Source organism: Larimichthys crocea, chromosome XVI, assembly GCF_000972845.2.
Source record: "Larimichthys crocea isolate SSNF chromosome XVI, L_crocea_2.0, whole genome shotgun sequence".
Lineage (NCBI taxonomy): Eukaryota > Metazoa > Chordata > Actinopteri > Sciaenidae > Larimichthys > Larimichthys crocea.
Genome location: NC_040026.1, coordinates 22590599 through 22604502, shown reverse-complemented (window position 1 = coordinate 22604502; position 13904 = coordinate 22590599). Strand labels below are relative to the sequence as shown.

The 13904-nt window shown below is 45.6% G+C and overlaps 1 protein-coding gene across 11 annotated transcripts in view; it reads left to right on the top strand.

Annotated features, from left to right (window-relative positions):
* The window catches only part of LOC104929205 (thyroid hormone receptor alpha-B), a 188901-nt gene that overhangs the window by 158762 nt on the left and 16235 nt on the right, over positions 1-13904 (top strand). For 10 of the 11 annotated variants that reach the window (XM_027289788.1, XM_019277736.2, XM_027289789.1 and 7 more), the window contains 5 exons: positions 16-413; positions 9233-9294; positions 12530-12630; positions 13111-13258; positions 13503-13708. In XM_027289788.1, coding sequence (XP_027145589.1) covers positions 358-413; positions 9233-9294; positions 12530-12630; positions 13111-13258; positions 13503-13708 — 573 coding nt within the window. In that variant the 5' untranslated portion in view covers positions 16-357. Of the gene's footprint in view, positions 1-15; positions 414-5210; positions 5391-9232; positions 9295-12529; positions 12631-13110; positions 13259-13502; positions 13709-13904 lie in introns of those variants that run through there. The other variant, XM_019277738.2, reaches the window with a different exon arrangement.

Here is a 13904-nt window from a genome sequence, read left to right as displayed (position 1 = left end):
TTTGTTCTCTTCCAGGCTGGATCCCACTCCACCCTCCGTACCCCTGAGACTGACATCCAGCCCCGGCCCCAGCGCCTGCCGATTGGCCCCCCGGACGAGGACCTCTGACATCTCGCAGTCTCACGCCGAGCCGTTACCGCATCAACCTCACGAGGGGGTCGACTTCCCCCTCCCCTTTCCCTTCCCCCCTCTCCCCACTTCCCCCCAAAAAAAAAAAAAAAAAAAAAAAAAAACGGGGACAGGACCCTGTCATGTCTCGGTGACTGACCCCTCCCGACCGGCGAATGACAAGTGTGCATCCGAGGGTGGGGCTTGCCTCAGTCTCTCATGATTGGCTGCTGGATGGAATTAAGGTGAATGGAACACGTTCCCAAGGAGCAGGACCCTAACCCATCAGAGGGAGAAGAGAAACGGTGAGTCGCGTGTCTGTTATGATGTGACGCGCGTGTCGGAGGTTTTCTGAGGACATTCGAGAGGAAATCTTTATTTTCAGCGCCTCCTTTATCGTCTCGATCTTTCTCATGCTGCTCAGCGTTTTACATGTCTCGGGCTGTTTTCTCTTTTCTTTCCTGACAAGCTAAACAACATAGCTGCCCCCCTTTCTTCCTCCACGCCACTCTCTTCCTCTCGTCTGAATTGTTTTTTAGAGAACGACTACATCTGACCCTGACGCTCCTCCTCCTCCTCCTCCTTCATCTTGAGGAGCAGAGCCAGTCAGACCGGCCCGAACACAAACACACACAGCACTGTTTAAGCCCCTTCTCATTAATGAAAACATAATATTAGTGGAATGGAGCCTCTCTCTCTCTCTCGTAGTGCTAGTGGGGCCTCCGGGTAAAAGAAAAGGGTCGATCAGTCAGTTAATGTTCAAGCTTCTATGATCATCATATCCTTCACATTAAAGGGTTAAATTATAAAGTTAATGTAGAATAACTAAAGAAGATCTGTCACTTCTATGACGCTTCAGCTTAATCATGTTTTCACTTCAGCGTGTCGTCATCGTGCCAGTAAAGTTTGTGTTCATTACTGTGACAAATATCTTTGAAACTTTCCATCAGATTCAGACGTGACGTGAAGTAAAACAGTTCAGGATTAAGAGGATGAGAGGAGCACCTGAAGGCAACACGAGACAATTCAAACTTGAAGTTAAAACATAAATGACGGCTACATTGTGATTTATACATCGCTTAAAATAAAACCACCAACTCCTAGTAAGAGATAAAAAGCTACACGTATCGAGGATGGCGGTGCCGATAGGTTCAAGCCAGCCAGAGCAGCTAAAGTCTCAGTTAAACTTCCAGCATGCGATCACAACAAAAGAGTTGATGTTATTATTACCATGCGGAGGGAGCGAGCTGCCTTCCTAGAATGCAGCATCAGATTCCCGTCCGCCGTGTCTCCATGCGCCCTATTACAAGCCGGTGTTAAGAAAGTCAGTCCAGCGGAGCATGGATGGATTCCTCGGCTAACATGGACACCTGTCAGGAGATTAACAGCTCTGCCTGCTGGGCGGTGGGTGTGTGGGGGACAGTGACAGTTGTTGTGGTCATGGATGTCGGAGCCCGCCACACCGGCTTTTCTCTTTCATTTGACATGTTCGGCTGTAAGTATTCTGCGTTATCTATGCTTGTGTCACAACACCTGTACGCCGACGGCGACGCCGACGCCTCGCACCTCCCGGATAATTAAAAGCACAGAGGATAAAGCTCTTTGTGGTTGGTGCTCGGGGTAGATATCAGCGGTGTGTGTTCAGTGGCTTTTATTAAATCTGCCCCTCCCGTCTGCATGTTGTCATCCTGTTGTTTCGAACCGGTCGGCCTCTTTGAAGTGACACTATGGTAACCAGCATGCAGAGACTGGAACACCTGTACTTATGGACTGAAGACAGATTGATATGTGCTCAACAATACAAACTTTTTACAACCACCTCAGAAAATAAAACAAATATGACCGCGATGTTAAAGACCGACCATCGCTCCGTGTACGACTAAAGAGAGTCACCGTGATAAATCACCGTGAGTAACAGAGAAAGTCTGACGCTGTCTGCCTCAGTAAAATAAATTGTTTCGCTTCACTTCACGCTGGATTCAGTTCAGTCGTTCACATGTAGCCGCAGCGTTGCGTCACTTCGGCCAACATGTCAGATGATGCAAGGAGTCTTGCACTGTGTTGCATTAACAGTGACAAAGGCTTGTGCCATAGTCTGTGTGTGTGTGATGTTTGTTGTTGATGAGCTTCACAGGCTGATCTGACCCTCCAGTCAAACATGTTCGAGACCAGAGCTCAGCCTTTCTTCAGCTGCGATAAGTGATTCTGATGATTTTAATTGTACATAATGTCGTTCCTGCTTTCCCACGACCTTCTTTCAACGTGTTAGACAGGATATCATCAGAATTTCACACCCACCGCAGGCAGGCATGAGCTGCTTCGATCAGCCTAAGATGAGCGGTAATAACTCCCAGTATGTGTGTCAGGGACCACACTGACACCTGTTAGTTAGTTCATTATGTTCTTTGCACTGTACAGGTGTGTCCACACACCTTTTGGAACACTCGTAAGGGTTGTGTCGATTGTCGGTGAGTGTGTGACGTGTTAGGCATTGCTAGTATTTCAGAAAGTTTTGTTTCACGAGGTGAAACTGACGATGTTCTTCGCACATTTTTTACCCCGTAACCTCGTCTTCACCTTGCTGAGATCGCTCCGGCTTCATGTGTCACAAGGTTGAAAGCGTGTCGCAATTTCCCACAAAGTAGAGCGAGAAGTAAAGTATTTCTTTTTAACCTGGACTCTTATTTTCTCACGTTTTTTTGTGACCAGTGGGGACGACACTTTTTAAAAAATGGTTCCAGTATTGAGCAAAACATCCTGCAGCCGACAGCTGCAGAACAGGCTGTGTAATCCTTCTGGGCAGTTGTGCACTGACAAAATGTTTATATTTATTATAAGTGTATGACAATATGATGGAAGGGATCCCTACAGAGAGAGAGCTTTTAGTTAAAGAGTAAGATCCTTCATGTTTATCGCTCACTCAGTCATTTTATTGCACCAAACACGAATGTTGCAGCTAGTTCGTCTTATTTTGTGACTGAACGAACGCGTTAAAACAAAAAAAATCAAAGTCAAGCCACAAACAAACGAACTGATCGAGGCAGTACAAGGCCAGCAACAAGTGGATTCAAAGGCAAGGTAATCCAAATTGGAAAAAAGTCATTTATTATGAACCATTTATGTCTTTTGTTGTTTTGTTTTGTGCGTTTTTGTACATTAATGTGAAGAGAAAGAATCCTGTTTTAACTTTTTCTCCGGTAATTTACAAAAGAATTGAATGTTTCTTAAGTTGTGCACACACTAAACATGTGTGGTTATGGGTATGGTTGCTTAGAAAAGTATAGAAAGTCATTTATAGATGCCGCACACATACAAAACGTGTGTGTGTGTGCACAGGAAGTGAAATAACTCCAGGCTAAATGTACTAATTCAGTCTGGAGAGTCTTTTTTTACAGGATGTGCAGGGCTGCATGTATTTGAGGACTTCGCTCCGTGTTTAGTGTTTAGTGTTGGTTATGTGTGGGCTGCTGTTCACTGCTGTATTTGAACAGTGGGAGTTGTCTAGCTTTCACTCAGTGGCTTGCTATATCCTACCCGTCCCAGCTCAGCCTGTAATTTAGACAGTGGCGAGACACACGAGGGAACAAAGTGTCCATTAGCACTGGATGTACAGGACGGACGCAGCCATGGGCCTGTAGCATGTAGCTGACATCCAGACGCTGTAGATCTCTGGACTCGGTTTGTCTTTGTATTGTTGTTTAAGGAGTTTCGAAGCAGGCGCTGCTCAGTCCTCCAGTGTTGAACTGAAGTATCAGACACAGGCACATTCTCCTCAAGAGCACTGCAATGTTCGTTAATATCAACAAAGACCAAAACAATTGTTGCATTACATCGACTTAATCCAATAAACCCCGTCCTGCTGCCTTATATACTCACCGCAGCAACAAATGTGTATTAATGCACGTCTAAAAATAGTCCCTGTTTGATTTAAACTACAGTGTGTACGAAGTAACAGAGCCCTGTTACAGCTCTACTCTCCTGCCTCTGCCTCGTTCTGCACTGTAGATAAATAATAACCCTTCAGAGCTGGTGGAGCTGATCGTCAGAGCGAAGACGGTTGGGGGAAACAAAACGGGAGCTTCACTTTGATGTCGAGAAGCTGCATCCTGTATTCACACTGTACGCTTGGCAGCAGATTGACAGCTTCACTGCTCTGTTTTTCCTCCCGCTCGCCGCTTCTCGTCCGTCTTTGGCTCATCCACACACACAAACAGGCTGCTGCTCCTGTAATAGAGGGATTGAAGGGATGCTGTTCTCGATTCCTCTGCACTTCATCAGCTGACCACGCTGTGGTTCTGCGGGCTGACGTCTTCAAAGGAATAATAAATAAATAAATAAATAAAAGGTGGCTTGGCTGTTTGAGAATGCATGTTTTCATGTCACTTCTTAGTATCAGAAACTCGCCTCCTCTTCAGGTTTTTATCCATTCATTCATTTTCTCTCTTTCTTTTATATATTTCATCTATTTTTATCTTCAATTCATAATCACTCACAGCCTTTTTGCAGTTCGTATGTACTAATGCGTGCGTAAACCACCAAGTGTCCTACGCTAAGTCTGTTTTGCATCATCTTAAAAAGGGAAAAAGCATCAAAGACAGCAACACATGTTGGTTTTTATGTTTCTATGGGATTATTTTTATTTTTTAAAAACAGTTCTGCTGGATCTTTGATGCTGTGCATCTTCATATAAAAGGTTTTGTGTCACGTCACGTGTCTTTTTATCCGTGTTGCTCTTGTGAAACTCTTTGTGGCCTTGCTCTGTGAAAAGTTCCACACTAAATAAACTCATTATCATGATAAAAGACGACAGAATAACAGTCTCGCCCGATGTGTGCCAGTTTCATCTGTAAGGGCTTGAGGGCGGCTGTGGCTCTTTAGTATGTCTTTGTCAGTCATGCATGCTGCCTGAAACCCGCAGTGTTCAGTTACCTGACAGCACAACAATTACCTGTCCGACACACCCCGCCATCACTGTCAAAGTCACAGGTGGAGATGCTTGCCGTCCTCCAATCAGGATAGACTGGGTGGTGCTACCGGGAGAGCAAGAAAGTCCCACAGATAAAAGAAGGGAGGGAGGGGGAGGCAGAATGCACTGGAGTGGGTCAGGAGGCTAAAGATAGCTCAACTGGTAGAGACATCAGGGTGTAGGAGACAGACAAACAGATAGACTGAGCCCACGTATGAAGGGCTGTGCAGCAGCTAGTGTACAGCGGCAGCTCCAGCTGGAAGTACGAGTCAGCCATGCATATTTTACAGTCCCACTGCGTCATCAGGTCAGCGCTGTAAGTCTTTTTCATGTCATATTTTTGGCTCCAGTTTTTCAGCCTGTTTGCTTTAGCCTGTGTGTGTGTGTGCATATTGTTGTGCAACACATACTACACAGCTTCGGGGTGATATGGATCAAACTGTTGCTCTTACATGTCAGCTTCAAGTTTCTTCTGCAATACGTGAGTGTGAGTGTGTGTGTGCTGGAGAGAGAAAGTACAGTGTGCATGTTTGTGTGGGGTTGGCTCATGTTGCTGAGAGGCACAGTGTGAGGGGACCTTGCATATTTAGAGGTGTGTTGCAATCCCCGTCACAGTTGGAATATGAAATGCGTTGGTATGCCAGTGCAGCGCGTGGCGGCGACCTGCAAAAAAAGAAATATCATCATAATCCATCGAAAAATACTCGTCTGCGTCGCCACATCTGATCAGACTGCTTTTGTTTTCCTGCATCAATCATCAGGTATCATCAGGACAGACGAGAATGTATCTTTGTTTTAAGATGCTGCCTCATCTCAACCAGACGTGGGAACGTTTTAACGCATATTGTGTTTTTCTGAGCCGATGCTGTTGTTGTGTTTCCTCTTCGCCTCTCAGGGCCACTTGACACCGTTTCTCTCACCGAGAGCTCTCAGAGCAGCGGGAAGCACTTCTGAGGCTCCGCAGAGAGCGCGAAGCTCCTTTTTATTTTAGCTGCTCGTATTTTCATTCATGCTATTTTGGGATTGATCAGACATCAGTCGAGGGTTTTAGAGCCGGAGCTTCTTCAGAGAGTTGCAGCTTGTATTGTCACTTCTTGATCGCGTCATCGCCCAGTTCTCTGCGTATGTGTGGCTTCTTAGTTGATTATTGTATATAAGACACGGAGCGGGGCGTAACCGTGGAGACCTGAATAAAGAGTATCTGTTTATCCACTTCATCTGTTTCCACCTTTAAACAATAAGCTGTCACATGGGAGGAGTGAGCTGTCACACAGCTGACAATTTGATGGCTGTAGCGTCCAGCAGTTGTATGGAGTGATGTGCAAGCCAACTGGCAGACATTTACATTTGAGTGGCAGTGGAGGCTCCACCTTGTCTCTTGTTGCGAGACAGCTTAACTCTAACTGAGGTCTTTAACTGAAAGCCTCGCAGCCTTTGCTGCTGCTGCTGCATCCTCACCGCTCCGGCCCTCCGTCCTCTGCCTCCGTCCTCTGCCTCCGTCCTCCTCCCACCACGACAGGAACAATTATGTGCTTGAGTTTCTAATAAGACGCAACAACAATCGGGATAAATCAAGCTTTGACTCAGGAGGCTGTTTAAGAGCTCACTTTAATTTCACATTAAGCCGTGTGATGTGTGATGAAAAGGGCAAAGGAGAACCATAACGGAGAACAAGACGAGGGGAAATAAAATGCGGACGGCAGTTTGAGTTGGCATTTAAGCACAATTACAGCAGCTCCTGAGCTTAACAGGCAATTATCTTATGTCTCTGACGAGGGAGGGGAAACATTGTCTGCTGTTGTCTGCAAAACTTTTTGATCATTTCGTGGAGAGCAGAAGAGAAACTTTGCAAAGCACAGAAACTAAATGAAGTGTGTGTGTGTGTGATAGAGGTCTTTGTTCGATCGTGTCTCTGCATGTAAACACGAGACCAGACTGAGAGGTTTCCTCATATTTGTATACATATTTTTATTCAGCGTGTACAAACATTCGACGCTCGATGAGCTGTGTCTACAGAGGGCGAATCTTAAAAGATAAAATGATATTCATATTCTCAGGTATAATCACCTGAAAATAAGAGCTGTGATATCTTTAATATCTAAAAGGCGCTGCAGGTCCACGTTGAACCTCCATGTTTAGACACAGCAGCTCTTGATTTCTGATTTTTCACACCTTTCATGGCCACCATAGTTTCTCCTTCACGCTAGAAGGGAGAGGGCGAGGTCACACTGCTACATGCCAGTGAATTATACAAATTTGCCGAAGCTTTAGGCGAATGTTAGGTGCCAAGGCAAACGCATGTTATAAATATTCCCCGTAAATGATCATTTCAGCACTTTATCTAGCGTCAGATAAAGTTCTGAAATGCAGCAGGACAGAAGCTGTTCAGGTTCACGTCTGCGACAAAGCGTTCACATGTTTCATTTACATTAAAGGCAGATCTCAGTCTGGACAGTCTTACTGCGGTATAATGAGCTCGATAAAGAAACTTAAAGTGAATTAAGCCGAGGCAAAAACACGAGGTCTTCCATCACATTTATCCATCACAGCCAGATCGAGTCCAGGTTTCCTGATATATGAAAGTAATAAACAAACTGGAGGTAGAGAGCGCCTCGTAATAATCGTCCCATCAGCCGAGCTGTCGACATTCAAGAGGAATCTCAAACTGAATTAAACTTTTTAGACCCGGATTTGAGCCGGCTCACTTCTTCAACAATCACTAAAACTAATTCTTGTGTTCAGGAATGTGAGTAAAGAACTATAAGTTAACCTCTCAATCAATAAATAATCATGTTTTTTAATGTTTTTTTTGTAAAACAGTAAATTTAATAATTATAATGTAGCATTTAAAATAAAAAGCTTCTACATACTGCTGTATGAACCATCACTGAAAACATAGTTAAGCATGTCACATTTCATGTCCACTAATAGATCATCTTTAAAGGTACACACTGTACCTTTAATGTATCCTAATAAAGCAGCAGAGCGTACAGTAATACTTCACACAGCTCATGTAACCTACAGGCCAGTGTGTGACGTGGTTTTTATTGGCGGTGCTAATGGAGTCCTGCTCCCTCTCCTGGAGCTGGAGCTATCATGAGTGTCTGAGAGCAAAGAGAGCGAGCTCAACTCCTGGGATTCGAAACACGCCGAGCACTGACAAGAAGCACTCACCGACTCTCTCTCGTACTCCACCCTCTACTTTCTCTCTCGCTCTCTCTCCACCACCACCATCTCCACGCTTTCATAACTCCCCTCAGAGCAGCCAGTTCCCATCTGCGCTGTACATGCCTTTCACATGTGTCAGTGTGGATGCAGGTGTGTTCATGTGCGCCTTTGCTCACTGAGAGCCTTTCTTTGCTGGATACATGTCGGGAGTTATTTGCATACCTGCCAACATTTAGATGTAAAAATACAGGAGGTTTTATCGTGACGTGAAGTTAGCAGCTGCGCACACACACACACACACGGGTTGCCAGGTTGTGATGGCAGATGTGTTGATTGATTCTGCGGCGTTGCACAACAATCATTCATGCTAAAGCAAATTACGGGAGAACAAACCAAACAGAAGAGTGCTGCGAGATCTGGCTCTCTGTGTTTCGGTCTGTTGTCGTCGTGTACTCTAACAATTAGGCTTGTTTTGGGGGTTGGTGGTTTTAATTGTATCCCCACTGTTTGAATTCAGTTTGGAAAAACCCTCGAGAACAGATTTTCTGCTGCTAAATACAACCATTTGTAGCCGCAAGTGCTCCCTCCTCGTTGGATATAATGCTTATGAATAAACCTTGACTTGTGGCTGCAGCAGAGCTCCATTACTCCTCTGTTAGGAATTAAAGTGGCGACAAACCATTTTCCTGTTCTACTTCAATTAGAGACGAACAAAGACGGGGACGAATACTGACCTGACTTATGTGACTTATATGTTACATTATAGTTCTATGCTCACACCTTTTACACCTGGAATCGGTATCTAAAGCTTTGTCTCGTCAGCAAACATGCCGTGTCTGTAGTCTGTTCGCTGACTCTGGCTGAGATCCGATCACATTTCAACCCAGAACAGTTGCAGATGTGATCCAGATACAGAAAGTATTAATCCAGTAAACACTTTCACTTTTACTCACTGCGTTTTCTCTCTCCGTCTCTGTCGTTCTCTCTCAGGTGGCTCAATGGCCCGAAAAGGAAGAGGAAGAACAGCCAATGTTCGGTGAAGAGTATGACTGGTGAGTAACTGATGGGTGGTGTTATGATGGGGCGGGCGGCAGCTTGGAAACAAAACCTCCACCTGAATTTTTAAGCCTCTTCAGAGAACACAGAGAATAAAAGGCAGCCTGTCATTTTTGAAAATCGCTTTCCCCAGCATTCTGTTTGAGCTACGTTTGATACATCTTTGGATTATTATTAATTTTTTCTTTTTTTGAGAAGCAAAATTGGAGCTGTCAGTCTCGCCACGGTGAATGCATGCAGCCGGGAGACTGCACAGAAGCTCGCGGTACATGATTCATCGCTGGCTCGTGCACATTACGCTTTCGATTTGTCACCTCCAAAGAGGAAAAATAAAACATCTTGGCAACTGTCATCAATAAACGAAAGCCTTCTGCTCCGTCTGCTTTCTTGTCGGACGCAGAGCGTTGTCTGAGTGACAGCTCCAAATCCCCCGAGCTTAAAGACGCGAGCGGAGAAAGGGAAGACGGGGATATTGAATGAGATAAGGTGGGAGGAACACCAACATAAAAAATCTGAGTGTGCAGGATGGTTGATTTGCCGTTCATGAAAAATCTATCCCTCACACCGGTGCTCCACATGTTCGCCTCTCCCAGCAGGCTTGTAGCCTGCCGCTCTGCATCACTGCTGGAACCTTGTAGCATATTCCACCTGCCACGGCCCATTTGAACTGGGAAAGTATGACAATATGTCTGCCCGAGGAGGCGGGGGGCACGGGATCGAGTTGCAGACAGTGCAATGATGTCAGAAAGCGGACCCTCCCGACCAGACTTTGGGTGCTTCAGCAGGCTTTCAAGGACACGGAGGAGTATTTGTCTAACATGCACTGATATTGATTATCAGCTGAGAAGCTAGATACCAAAACCCAGAGCTGCAGACCTGACTTCAAATTCATGTTGAACTCTCATTATTCTCATTTTTCTAGTGACAGAAGGACAAAGAGTGTACAGTGTACAGTTTCTTGTGTCCTGATGTTCTCAGTGTTTACAGTCTCAGATGTCGCCTCACTGTGCTGTTGTCATGTCGGGACGTCGGTAGAAACAATCCTGAGACTCCTTCAGGGACCCGATCAGTCCCGTACCGAGCCTGATCCGATCCACACACACACACTTTCTGATTTAAAAAAAAAAAAGCCAGATGTTATGTTGGAGGAAACTTGTGAAGACAAAATATTTATCTTGACTCAAGCCACAGTATTAAAAAAATCTCCCTTCCCTTTCCTGGGTTTTTTTTTGTTGTTGGTTGAGGTATTGTAGGGCCCCGTTATGGGAGGGGCGGGTAAGGAGCCCGAGCCAGAACGCTGCAGCAGTATTGATTTTGGGCTTGGCTTCCAAACGCAGCCACAACAGGCCGGCTCAGAGATCCGGCTGCTGCTGCTGCTGTTCGCCCTGCCAGCACACAGGAGCTGACATTTTTCCTATATGATCGCTCTCTGGTGCCCTTGTTTCTTCTCTCCCTCCTCTTTTCTCCTCCCCCCGTTTAGTGTGTATTCTATTTGTTGTCTGCAGGATAGAGTTTCATTCTTCCTCTCTCCTCTCTATTATCAAATGCACTTGTGCAATTTGGTCTCCAGTTTTCTTGTCAACAGAGAAAGAGCCCGAGCTCTTTAACAGTACATAAAAAATAAAGTATTACTCGTGCCCCCTTTGGCACTCTCTGCCGTCACTCCTCCTCTTTTTTTCTCTCTCTCTTTCCCACCATCCTCCTCTCACCCTCCCCCCCTTACTTCTATAAAATCTGTAACAAAGCCAAAAGGCAGAGCCCAACTGACACTGCCAGTCACAGCTCTCACCACGCCTTGGTATACACGCACACATGTACATACAGTGATTGCAGCGATCTGTAAGCGTGGCTCTTCCAGGCCGTATGGAAAAAGAACAAAGTGTACTGTTCCCAAGTTTAACTCAAGAAGAAGAAGGAGAGTCCAAACACTGGACTGTATATGGCCGCGTTGGTTTGTGTTCATAAAAAACAGACATAAGTCAAAATAGATTTATATTTTAAGCCTTTTCTGTCACCAGTAAACATTCAGGACTTTGTTTTAGGTGTTGTTCAAAGACAATCAATTAAAAAGGGATTGAAAGGGCGGCTGCTCCTCAGTCAGATTCTGCTTTTAGAAGAAGGTGCAGTGAAGCGAGCGAGCGAGCGAGGCGGTCGCGGTGGCAGCTGACCAGAGTCATCGCTAAATTTGCTAAATGTATCTGGAATATATCTGAGATGTCTGTTTGTTGTATATGTTGGAGGGACTATAGAGCGCTTTAAAGGTGCCCTGTGTCTGTAAACAGACGAAGAGTTCTGTTTACATTCAGCACAGAAACCTCGAGGCCACGACAAATATGAATCCATTTTCCTTCTCTGCTTTTTTAAAAATGTCGGGTGTCGTTTAGCTCAGTTGGTAGAGCAGCCGTCCCGTGTGCAAAGGATCGGTCCGTGCTGCGGCGGCCCAGGGTTCGAATCTGTGGCTCGTTCTCCACATTCCTGTCACTCTTCAAGCTGTCGCTGTCAAATAAAGCTAAAAAAACATTGTTTGCATCCAAGGTGGCTCGCACTCGTCTTCTTCAGGTTACTTTGCTGCTGTTCTCTGCACGTTACCACCACCAGCTGTCAATCACTGGAACTGAGAGTGATTAACGTTGTCCTCATGCACCTGCGAGACACAAACAAAAAGTTCTCCGTAGTTCTTCTGCAGGATCCTTTTTTAGATCACATTTTTATTTAGGTCGTATCTTTAATGCAGAGCTTAAATTCTGCACAAAAAACGTAGAATAAGTGATAAATAATGGAATAAAAGCGCACAATCAAATGAAACGGCATCAAACAGCAAGAACAGGTGTGATAAGAACAAGAGATTAGACGTAAGCAAAGCAAAGTGACAATTACTGCTGAATTTCTTTATTATTCTGACTCAGAGTACAATCTAGACCTGTTCTTTGGAAAGTGGTAATCCTCTGTCTAAATACACAAACGTTAACGTATAATTATTTTAGGTGTCTTTGTGGTTATCGACTCCCTAACTGTCCACACCAGGTGTAGAACCAGCTCCAACTGTCTTATGTACATGTGACGTGTTCAGGCACGTTGGGAACAACGCTCGGCAAGATTCACGTCCATCACATCACCTGAAAACTGAGAGCGGAGAAACTCGTAATTTCAGCTTTCAGTGTGTTTAGGGTGCGCTGTAAGGAGTGTAGAATGTTTTCAGTAACGTTGTCTTTTCCTCTGCGTCTCTCTCAGGGTACATCCCCAGCTACCTCGAAAAGGATGAGCCATGTGTGGTGTGTGGTGACAAGGCCACAGGTTACCACTACCGCTGCATTACCTGCGAGGGCTGCAAGGTACACACACACACACACACACAATGCTTCAACGTGAGCGCACACCTCTGCACAAACACACACCAAGGTCACAGACAGACACATTGTGTCTGATGACGCGTCGACATGTTTGCATAGACGCTGTCACGTCAGCTCTCCTCGCGGAGACGTGAGCTGAGCGGCTCATGTGGTCGGTCGCCGTCTCTTGTGATTAAGCTCCCCGAGAGGCGACGTGTGTTTGACGCACGATTGATCGAGCTGCAAATTATTTAATTAATCAATCTGAGGAATGCAGAGATTTAACACTTTTAATCTAATAATGCATTTTAATTTAATCCCAGCTACAATTAGTTCAGCTCACTCCAACACTGTTGCCTTCAGCGGAGATCAGCTGGATCACACAGATGGAGCAGCGGTGGTGCTTAAAATGTCTTTGACTCCTGTCTCCACCTTCCTCCCTTTCACCTCCATCCCCCCCATACCGCACTCCTCCTCCTCCAGGGTTTCTTCCGTAGGACCATTCAAAAGAACCTCCACCCCTCCTACTCCTGTAAGTACGATGGCTGCTGCATCATCGACAAGATTACCCGCAACCAGTGTCAGCTCTGCCGCTTCAAGAAGTGCATCGCAGTGGGCATGGCCATGGACTGTGAGTGTTGGACCTGTGCATTTATGCACACACAGACTCAAAACGCAGATTTGAAATGTAAAAGGACGTCGATGCACCTTCAGACGTAGCTGCGTAGTCGCGCTTAACGCTTCTTTTAATGTTTGATCACACTGAGGAGAAGTTAAGGTCACATTTTAACTCGAGGAAGTGCAGAAATAAACTTTTCATAGTCGGTTTGTATAACTCTAACTAATCCTCCACCTCCTCCTCCACCTGCTCCCAGTGGTGCTGGATGACTCAAAGCGGGTGGCTAAACGGCGCCTGATCGAGGAGAACAGGGAGCGACGCAAGAAGGAGGAAATGGTGAAAACTCTCCAGAACCGTCCAGAGCCAACGGGGGACGAGTGGGAGCTGATCCACCTGGTGACGGAGGCCCACCGACACACCAACGCTCAGGGCGCACAGTGGAAACAGAAGCGCAAATTCCTGGTAAGAGAAAAACCATCACTCACGTTCTGACACACGTATCGGATCATAAAAGATCATTCCGGGTTAGATTTTTATAGCTCAGGGTTATTTCAAGGGTTGTTTGAACAAAGCCACAGGTTTGGCAGGTGTGTCGTCAGCAGCTTCTCTTTCAAATACCTGGAGGTTTGTTTTCAGAAGTTGTTTTTCCTGCCACATC